Genomic DNA, 11,293 nt, shown 5'->3' on the forward strand with positions numbered 1-11,293 from the left:
ATGGCAGAAAGGGACCACAGAAATGGGAAGAAGAGAAGCTTAGAGGCATGGTCCCTCTCAAACTTACAGCTACTCTTGGGAAAGACAAAATATAGTGTTTCAAGTAACAGTAAGCAATCTGCTGTTATTTTAAAGTTCTGAAGAGTATATAAAGCTGCCGGGGCTCTGTTTCACCAGATACCTCCAAAGACGGTCAAGCCAATCAATCTGTACCGGGGACTGTGCTCAAACTACTGAAGTGCTATTCTTTGTTACCACCACCACCACCACCACCACCACCACCACCACCACCACCTCCACCACCGATTCTGCTCTTTTCACTAGACTTCTCCACTACTACATGGTTTCCCTAATGCTGAATAATACTCAGACAACAACCAAAGCTTTTCCTAAACTCCTGTGGTTTCAGGCTTTTCTCCAGTGTGGATTCTCTGATGTCGAATGAGGCTTGATCTCTGAATAAAGGCTTTCCCACACTCATTGCATTGATAGGGCTTCTCCCCCGTGTGTATTCTCAGATGCTGAATGAGACCAGTGTTCCCATTGAAAGCTTTCCCACATTCTTTACACTTGTATGGTCTTTCTCCAGTATGGATTCTCTGATGTTCAATCAGGCCTGATTTCTGACTGAAGGCCCTCCCGCACTCATTGCATTTGTAGGGTTTCTCCCCAGTGTGGCTTCTTTGATGGCCAATAAGATGGGAGCTGCGTCTGAATGTTTTCCCACACTCATCACACTCATAGGGTTTCTCCCCAGTGTGGATTCTCTGGTGTCCAATGAGGTGTGAACTATGACTGAAAGCTTTTCCACATTCATTACATTCATACGGTCTCTCCCCACTGTGGATTCTCTGGTGCAGGATCAGGCCTGCGCTCTGACTAAAGGCCTTACCGCACTGATTACACTGATAGGGCTTCTCCCCAGTGTGGATTCTCTGGTGCAGGATCAGGCCCGTGTTCTGACTGAAGGCTTTACCACATTCTTTACAGTGATAGCGCTTCACTTTGTTGTGGATGTCCTGATGGGAAAGAAGGGCTGACCTATAGCTGAAGGCTTTACTGCACACATTACATTGATAGGGTTTCTCTCCAGTGTGGATTCTCCAGTGTCGAACAAGGCCTGAGTTCTGAGCAAAGCTTTTCCCACATTCATCACATTTATGCCGTCTCTCTTGTGTGGGATTTCCCTGCTGCCTCTCTAATCTGTCTTGGGTTTCTCCGTGTGCAAGACCCACGATAACATCCCCGTTGCACTTGGCAGCTGTTTGTCCATGTGGCTGGATTCCGGTTGATATTACCTGTTTTGAAAAGAATTCCTTGTTCTCACTCCTGGTCTCACCATCTGAAATAAACATATAGTAAGCAATCATTCTCAAAGTCACTTCCTACTTTCTATACAGAAGGGGGAAGTGAAGTTGTAATGGAAGCTACAAGCAAATACAAGCTTCTCTATTCAAAACAGAGATACATGCAAGTTATCAAGTAAAAGTACCAAATGCCAAGTGGGAAAGATGTCAGGAAAAAAGGGTTTCCTGATACATGAGTAGTGTTGGAAGGGATTAACTGAGAAGTGTAAGCTGGGGAGTAGGAAGAAATAAAGAACTTTTACAAGATGTACTCAGTGGGACAGAATGCGCCAAACAGCCCTCAAAAGGGTAGAGGTACAACTGGCTCATATGACAGAAACACTCTAATATCCACTATCATGATGGTCCAAGGGAACCTGAAGAAAGGTGTGAATTCAGGGAGTGCTACAAAGATGCCACTTTCTAACTGGCAAAAAGAACAGTCTTCACTACATAGATACAAACTGGAAGGACTTCTGGGTTGGAGAACAAAATGCTTCATTTCATATCTCAGGAATCTCAATCTAATACCCATTTCTTAAATTCTGAGTTTTTTTCTTTGCAGTTCATTAAAAAAATTTAAAGCAAATTTATATCTATGCATGTCACGTGTGTAAGGTATTTGCAGAGCCTAGAAGAAGGCATTTAGCCCCCAGAGTTGGAGTTCCTGGTGGTTGTACAGCACCTGATGTGGATCCTGGGAAAAGAACTCTAGTCCTCCGGAAGAGCGGGAAGCACTCTTAACCACTGAGCCATCTCCACAGCCCTGAATCCTGAGTTTAACCTCAACTAAGTCCTCCAGAAACCTCATAACGCTACCAGAAACACAGCAAAGAGAAAGTTCTTAAATTTTAATAACTACAGCTCTCCTTACCCAGGGAGAACATGTTTCTGTATTTCTCGGGCCTGTTATCTCTATTCAGATCCTTCTGTGATGGATCAAGAAGCCACTCTTCTCGAATAAGAGACACAGCCATGTCTTCAATCTTTTCCAAAGTCTGAAACAAAAGAAGACCCTCATTTGGGGCCTAGAAAGGTTCCATAGCTCAAAACCAGTGTTTGCGATAACTACAGTGTTAGGAGAGGTGAAGACGCAGGAATGTGCTAAGCGAAGGGATGTGAACAGCTGGGAGGAAGAGGAAAGTGCACTGGATTTATTGCGGAAAATCAAAGGCTAGTTTGTTACTAAGTAAAAAAAGGGTTCAGAGGAAGTTCTTAAACAGGCAGCACTACAGACAGATTTGCCACAACATTGTCAGAGATATGGGCTTTTAGTGAGAAGGAGCACAACTCACCTGGAACCCTGCAGTGAGAAGTCTAGCTGTCACCTCCTGATCTCCAGAACTTCCTTTCTGGGAAGGAGTAGGACTCTGAGAAGCAGACATGGCTGAGAGGAGAAAGGAGCTATGAATTGACTAGTCTTGTTGTATGGTTGTGGGAGCCAGCATTCACTTATCCAAAATTACTTTTATTTCAGCATACATATGCCAAGGATTTTGCACATAAAGTGCCGACATCTTAGACTCTGGCCCATATTCATGGATGTCCACAGAATATCTGTACTTTAATGTACCTGAACTTACATATTTAAATAAACAAAGTATACTGATTTCCTAACAGGAGCTTTTTTCTAATTTATTCTCTACCCAAAGTACTATCTCTGTACAGCATTCCTTCAGAATCTGAAATCCTAGAAAACTGAACATGGAAACCAATCAAACTGTTACCTTTCTAGTAACTGCTGTGGTTGCAGTGACTACTTTTCATGTATAGTGAACATCTTATCACCAAAAACAACCTCATAGATAAGCAAAACATGTTTTGAACAACAAGATTTAGGACTTCAGATAAGAATTATATAATTAACAAAAATGAAGTATTTCTGTGCTACTTCTTAGAAACATTAAAAATTCTTAGCCTTTTGACTAAGTTAAAGTGCAGGAATATTAAAAATTCACTTAAATGTTGGGGTGGCAAATGCCTATAGTCACAGCACTTATTGACACGAGGACCATCACAGGTTTGAGGCCAGGCTTATCTACATAGTGAGTTCTAGGCTAGGCAAGACTACAGAGATCCTGTTTCAAAAAGAAAAAAAAATTCCCTTATAGAAAACAGCATTATAAATCCATAAATAGGGAAAAACACATAAACATACCAAAAACCTCTTACAAAGACGAATAGCCTAGAATAGGCTGTTCTCTATAAAATAGGGCATTTCTCAATATACAACAGAAAAATATCACCCCCCAACAAAAAAAAAACAAGACAAACAAACAAACAGAAACAAACCAGGGAAACCAGATTTAAGGGGCATCATCTGGTCAAATATAATTTAAGTACAGTTAACACAAAGTTTCTTGAACAAAGAATTTATATGTCCATGGGTAAATAATAATAATAAAATGGAAGGGTTGAAGACATAGCTCAATTAGAAGAGTGCTTGCCTTGGATGATTAAAGCCCTGGGTTAGTACTGAGCACTGCCCCAAACAACACAGACACGCCCACCCTCCACACACACTCAGGACTGGAATGATGGCTCAGTGGTAAAGTGCTTGCTATGAAGTAAGAGGACAGAAGTTCAGAATCCCATCACCCACATAAAAGCCTCATGCCTTGAGTCTCAGTGTTAGGGGCTGGAAGGGAACAAGGACAGGCAGATCTTTAGAACCTGCAGGTCAGGTAGTCTAGCTGAAATGGTAGACCTACATGTTTAGGGAAAAATCTCATCTCAAAAAATAAGGTGGAGGGGCCAAGGAGAGCTTGGGGGGTAAAAGTGCTTCCTATATAATCCTGGGGACTCAAGTTCAATTCTTGGAACCCATGGTGGATGGACAGAAGCAGCTCTTGAAGAAAGTTGTTCTCTGACCTCCAGGTGCATGTCTAGGTATATACACTACTACTACTACTAGTAGTAGTAACAACAACAACAATAATAATAGTAAGGTAGGGAGAATTAGCCTAGCAAGATTAATCTTAAGTCAACAAAGATAACATCACAATAGGTCAAATTTCTGAAATGTTCTTTCTAAATATACACAAGTAGAACCTAAATATGAGACAATACCAAACAAACCTAATCCGCAGCCATTCTAATTCTAAATTATGTTCTTTAAAACTGGTAAGGTCATGAAAAGACTAAGAAATCATGCCCAAAATGTGTAATTAAAGGAAACTGAAGAGATTTATGACTAAATGCACTGTGGTCATAGGGTGAACCCTAAACCAGAAATAACACTGAGACAACTGGAACGTGAGTATGAGATGAGGACTGGATCAGTACCACTGCTGCACCACAGTTCCTAACTGTGTCATCCTACTGTGGTCATCAAAATGCTCTCATTAAAAGAAAGGCATATTGAAGTAACTGTAAATAAAATGTCTGCTGTAAATGTACTGGGGTAACAAAGTTCTTTTTTCTTTGCTCATGTCCTCTGGGCATGCCATGGCCATTGCCCTCCTGAACTCTTAGCCACTGTGGCTATATGCATAAGACCTGCAAAAGATTGGGCCCACTAACTTTTGCCACAGAGTGGGGAAAGGATCACAAGCCCCCTCCCCCATTCCCATATAGACAATTAAATGGTGCTAAGAGATTTCTCTAGTGGTATGGCTGCTCCTAAGCTACCTACCTTTCTATAAAAAAAAAAAAAATCCTTTATCCTACTCCTAATTAAACTCATTGGCTCACAAGTTAGTCTTTAAAAAACTTGTTTCTTTGTTGTGTCCTTGGTGCCCCATCTGGGGTGAACAGTTGTTTATGCCCACAGGAAAAGTCCACATACTATTTCTATAAACATTCAAAACCAGAAGATGGGGACTACTCAAACACTGATACCACTTCCTGACCAAGACAGGTACCCCAAACACAAGTCTCTTTCCTTTCCATTTTCCTCACCCTTAGAAGTGAAATCTGGCCTCTCTCCTCTGTCCTGTGGCTTCTGGGGCACTGGAGATTTATGTTTGGTTGCCAGGGGTCGAAACTGAGTACTTGGAGTTTCTGGTGCAGATTCTGAAGGTATGACTTCCTCCCAGAGAACTCTGTGCCCATGTGTACGAGCTGAGACCTAGAAACAATGGGACAGCTGAGTTACGAAGAATTCCTTTGGGAAAGGAAGTGAAGGCAGTAGTAGAGCCAATACTCATATTAGGAAATGCAAGCAGTATAATTGCATTTACTTCTTAGGGCAACAAACACCACATAAGCACAAAAAGAAGGGATTTGTTCTGCTCAGTACTAAAAAAAAAGATTTCTGTTGTTGTTTCTCTATTACATCTAGCACCAATATTTGTACTTCAACTCTAGGGCAGAGAATGAATAACAGAGAAAACTAAAACAGGGCCATACAATACTAAGACACTCTTCTGACAAGGAACTAGGAAGCCTGTATTCTAGTAAGCAGTCATCTCTAATTATGTAGGCAAAGCAAGCCGACACAGAAAATAGTTTGGCAAGCTGGGCTTTACTTGATTTGTACTAAGCACCCTCCGCCCACAATGCACCTAGCACCTGTTAGCAATCAAGGACTCACACCTGCATTAAGCTGTGCCCACAGCTTACTCTGAACAATGGAATACACCTGTACGCAGTCATATTCCTGTTATATCTGGGTAAGGAAGGTAAGGGGCCAAGCAGACCCAGGCTGATGTTGGAGCCTGGCTACATGAGCAGTAAGGCAAACTGTCCTTTGAGAAAACAAAAAACCATCCTCATCATGCCTGTTGGCAAACAAACTCTTTTTACTCTCAAACTTCAGAAAAAGAAGCTCCAAATAAAAGTGGTCTATCACTGTTGACTGTATTTCTTCCTTTGTACTCTTGTTCTGTCATTGAAAAAAGTTTCCTCACTACTTGTACAATTTGTGTGGGTCTTTAACTCCTTGAATAGGAGGTAAAAAATGTGGAAACACTTGACCCAAACCCTGACCACTGGCACCATGGGTACCCCAGAAGAAAATTAATTTAAGCTCCTTGTGTATCATGGTCCCATTAAGCAAGCAAGAGTAGTAATTCAACTGTAGGGTTCTTATGAGGGAAAAAAATGGCTTCTATCCTTTACAAAACTACAAGTGTAATACACAGTGCTTTAAATAATATCCATCCACATTCAACAGAAACCGATGCATAGAATTTATTCCTCAATGTGAAGCCAGTGTGCGGTGATATTTTGTTTGTGCTCTAACAAAGCTTGCCTGAAGATCAGAGGGTGGAGCTAGCCACCAGTTAACCATAGAGGCCAGGCAGGGGTGGCATACACCTTTAATCCTTGTACTTTAAAGGTGGAAGCAGGAAGATCAGGAGTTCAAGGCCCCACTGGGTTGGTTACAGGAGATTTAGCCAGTCTAAAAGAAAAACAGAGCTCACACTTTTGATCCCAACACTTGGGATCTCACGCCTTTAATCCTAGCACTGGGAGGTAGAGACAGGAAGTGATATGGCTGGGCAAAGAGGAATATAAGGCAGGAAACAGGAGCTCAGCCCCTTCAGTCTGAGGATTTGGTGGAGGTAAGAAGTCTCTCTGGTGGCTGGCTCCTTCTCTGATCTTTCAGCATTTACCTCAATATCTGACTCCAGGTTTTTATTATTAAGGCCAATAAGAATTTATCTACACCAAAGTCTTTCTACTCAGCTTTCAGGAATTCAGTCCCAGGATGCACAGCTACTTACTGGTTGTCCTAGGATATTAATCTGCCTTTGCAAGTCCTCCAACAGGGTCACTACCTCCTCTCCATTTTCTAACTGGTGTTCCTTCACCAGAGTCTGCAGCTCCCCTGGCAGGATGGTCAGGAACTGCTCCAGTACCAGCAGTTCCAGGATCTGCTCCTTGCTGTTCAAGTCTGGCCGCAGCCACTGATGGCAAAGTGCTCGTAGCTGGATCAGAGCTTCCCGGGGTCCTAGTGTCTCCTGGTAGCATAGCTGCCTGAAACGTAGGCGAAACAGTTCTTGGCCAGCAGTATTATTTTCATGCATGCTAGATTCCTCATCCCAACCATGATCCTCCTCTATCTTGACAATTACAAGATCCTCTTCAGGAGTCTGGTCTGGTGGAGATGGGGCCGAAGAAGGCTTTCTTGATTCTGCAGCCATTTAGGGCCAGAGAAGCTTAAAAGGTCCCTTTCCTCTACCTTCTAAATCTTCTTAAGTCTTCCGAGGACCTCCAGGGTACTTCTTCCAGAAGAGAAAATGATAAATATGTTAATGTAAGGCAAAAGCCATAGTAAATTACCAAGATACTTCAACAAGCTCCCCTAAACAACCAGCTACACCAAACCTACCCAGGGTACAAACCCTTCCTTCCAGTTTCCTGTTTAGGGTTGCAGGGGATGGAGACTCAGCCTAACTGGAATTCTGCATTTATTAGAGGTAAGTCTCAGTACCTCACTGAGCTCTGCGTAGCACCTTGTACACCTCTCACTCTCAACTGGATTTTGTACTTCAGCTCTCAGCCTTGTGCTCATTCTCAACACATGAGGTTATTTCTCTATCCTCTACTTCAAGAACCCGTCTAACCCTTTCCTCCTACTACCTAAGATCCTGCATCCTACTAAGGCTCCCTATCTTCCCTCCAGTTTCAGGGCTAACTCTTGAACTCCTCCTCTTACTCCTAAAAATCTATGTTGAGCAGTAGATCTGCAAAGAGCCAGGATGTCTTATCAACATCTACAATGCCCAAACCTAAGCCCACACACCAATGACCTTCCAGAATGTTTCAGAATAAAATATAGTAGTGTTTGAGTTTGACAACTTTCACTTAGCAGAAGACACCTGATATTAATCAATGCTGTGTCTGTTTATTCTTATATAAATATTTATCTACTCCCCACCAGGTGAGTTGTTTCTTGAGCTGATTAGGAATAAAACCACTATGATTATGTGCACCCACATTCTTGTCTGAATAGTTTTTAATTCCGTGAGGTAAAACCCAGAAGAACTGCTGAGTCTTAAGTGTAGTATCTAAAAAATTGCCGAACTGTTTCCCAAAGTGGCTGCAATATTTTGTATTCCACTAGCGCTTGACATCATATTTTTAAAATTTAAATAATAGGTATATAGTGTCATAGTCCTAACTTGTTTTTTTAACTAACAATCTTGAACACATATATATCTTAGTGAATTATTGATTTAAAAATTTTGGTTCATTTTGCTTTTTTTGTCAATCTCATTCTATAATCAAAGAACATGGAACTTGTGATTTTCCCATCTCAGCTTTCCAAGTGCTGTGCCTGCAGGTGTGCACCTCCACGCTCAGTTTTATTATTTAACTCATTTACACTGCTGAGATCTTATCATGTAGCCTGGTCTCATCTGGAACCCAATGTGTGGCCCAGGATGATCTTTAACTTGTGATCATCTTGCCTCCATCTCTCAAGTGCTGGGATTATATGCATGTGTCATCATGCTTTGCCCAGAATTACTTTGTAATTGAGGTTTTATATTGTTTGTGTGTTTAAGATTTGAGAACTCCTTATATATTCTGGATATAAGAGACACATGATTTACAAATATTGACTCACTTCTGTTTTATTTTCCTTTCCCTCTACACCTACTACTTTTCTTACAACTGTACATTACTGGTTGCAAAAAGGTCTTGCTCTCTTAATTTCATAATCCTCATGAAAATTTTATCTTATTGATAAAATTAAAGAATATCAGAGGGATAAATTTACAACACAACACAAGACAGAACTGTCTAGATTCGCCGTAAGACGGAAGGTTACAGCTAGAACTCCAGGCCCAAGAGCTCACTTGGATAGCTCTGTTTCTTTGTGGGGTATATGTACATTAATGGTTTCTGTACTTGTGTAGACACCACCCTTGCTAAGGCTGCGGTGGTGACTTCTCCTTGACTTTGGTTATACCCCTCTTTCATTTGTGTTCTACAATGCTACTAGCTCTGTCTTCAAGAAAAGATGCCCTAGGTAGAACCTATGAATGCAACCGCATTTGCAAATAGCAGGTAAATAGAATCAAATTCACATGAAGTTATAACTGGAATAAGATGGATCCTTAATTCAGCATGACTGGCCTACTGTTAAAGAGACACAAGGGTCTGCAGGACAGCTCAGGAGGTAAAGGCACCTGCTGCCAAGCCTGACAGCCTGGATTTTGATTCCCAGGCTCCACAGACTGGAGGGAGAGGACTGACTCCTGCAAGTTGTCCTCTGATCTAGGGCACTGTCTTCGTCCTCCCCAAATAATATTATTACTCTATACCTCAGGCTAGTTTCATACTGGTGATTCCCCAGTCTCAGTCTCCTGAGTACTGCATGCAATTACAGGCGTGCATCAATATACATTCTTTTTAATGACTAATATTAAACTTTTAAAAATCTCTTCCTATTCCAACAAGCTTTTATTTTTTCTCAATATTAAAGTTAGAGCTAAAAAAATTGTCCCCTAGGCATTCTCCCCTCTAATAATTGTGTGTATATATGAATTGCAGTGTTGGTAAACACATATAAACACTGCTCCTTACATATTATCCTTAAAGAGCATCCGGTCAGGCTTACTGACTGATTAATGTAAATGCAATAATCGTAAGCTTCTTCTCGATCTAAAATGTCAACTTCAACAATCCTGGCTTTTCACCAGATGTAGAAGATGTATTTTCCCCTTCAGATTAAGTTTAACTTGAGAAATGTCTTGGTACTGAGTGCAAACCAGGAAAAGACACAAGGAAAAGTAAATGAGACAAACACTGTGCTCTGTAGTTATCTCAAATTGCACTCACTGAATATTTTTCTTTCAGATATTCCTAAAGTTATTTTAATACAGGCTTAAGGGGTTAGGAGAAATGGCACTCAGGAGGGGCCAGGCACACAAGTGTTGGCGTGAGCTCCTCAGGGGTGTTGCTTTCATGAATGCATTTAAGATTTACCACATTCTTACAGTTAACCACAAGAGGAACTCAAAGCGTGCACTTTAACTAAAAGAATGACTGCCACATAACTACGCTTCAGAGAACTTGTCAGAAGTATGTTGTCAAGTGGTGGTCATCATCTTAGATGTCTGACAAAGATTACTCATGGCTGACTTGAAAATCGGAAATGGGAACCCACGGAGTTTTCAAGTACATATTTCAGTTAGCTTTAATAAATTAAGCAGGCAAAGTATTCTGAATTCGGTTTAATTTTGTTATCCTGGAATTACTGAGAGCATATCTTTTGCAGAGAACTGTCTAGCCATCACATCAACCATTTTCTGTGCAGAAAAAAGGATCAACAACAACAACATCAGGTTTCCATGAGTAGCAGAGACTTAAAAAAAAAAAAGTATCTTTAAAAAATGAATTTTGAGATCGAAAGGCAAAATCGCTTGAGTAGAAACAGCTGATGCACGGGCCGGCTTTACAAGTAAGAGCGACTGCAAAGTAACACAGGGAGACTGGCGGTGAAAAGAGGGGCCCAGTAGGAAGTTGGGGCCGGTGTCGGCCTGCTGGGCTGGCGCAACCCCTCCGCCAACCCGCTCCCCGCGCTCCGGCCTCCGCAGCCCGCGCACCCCTGCTCGGCAGAGCGCACTCACCGAGAGAGCTCCGCACGCTGCCCGAGGGCGGGATACGGCACAGCGCGGACCGGGAAGCGCGCTAGGAGACTCGACGGACGCCAAAGCCAGGAGGGATCCCTCCAGTCGCTAACTTCCAAAGCCTCGGAGCTGCAGAACCGGCCAGCATGCATCTTGCCCCACAGCCACTTCCGGAAGCTCTCTAGGCAGCGCGGAGGTCTGACAGCTCTATGGTCGGTCCGCGTAGGGACAGAGCGCTGTGCCTTCTGGCTGTCAGCGGCGCCAGGTGGATGTCTATGCTGCTGCTGTGGATTGTGGATATCCTTAGGAATGCCATACCTTTATGCCACCCAAGCTTTTTGCCTGGCCAGCTTTGGGCTTCAGTTGGCAAGGGTGAGGGTTAGGTGGCCAATCGCAGATCTCAGCTGGGCTCAGGAGGGAGCT

General features: G+C 42.4%; 1 protein-coding gene across 2 annotated transcripts; it reads right to left on the bottom strand.

The window, feature by feature from the left end:
* Positions 1-306: 306 nt before the first annotated feature.
* Zkscan8 (zinc finger with KRAB and SCAN domains 8) lies at positions 307-11,021 on the bottom strand. Of its 2 annotated transcripts, XM_038334525.1 has the most exons (6): positions 10,871-11,021; positions 7,016-7,516; positions 5,247-5,415; positions 2,642-2,733; positions 2,221-2,344; positions 307-1,342 (listed from the first exon to the last, which is right to left on the bottom strand). In XM_038334525.1, the coding sequence occupies exons 2-6, from the start codon at positions 7,433-7,435 to the stop codon at positions 390-392; spliced, it is 1,758 nt and encodes a 585-aa protein (XP_038190453.1). In that variant the 5' UTR covers positions 7,436-7,516; positions 10,871-11,021; the 3' UTR covers positions 307-389. The 2 variants fall into 2 exon arrangements, with proteins under 2 accessions (XP_038190453.1, XP_038190454.1); XM_038334526.1 differs by lacking the exons at positions 2,221-2,344; positions 2,642-2,733.
* Between the last annotated feature and the right edge of the window lie 272 nt (positions 11,022-11,293).

The sequence above is a fragment of the Arvicola amphibius genome, chromosome 6 (assembly GCF_903992535.2).
Source record: "Arvicola amphibius chromosome 6, mArvAmp1.2, whole genome shotgun sequence".
In the NCBI taxonomy this organism is placed as follows: Eukaryota; Metazoa; Chordata; class Mammalia; order Rodentia; family Cricetidae; genus Arvicola; species Arvicola amphibius.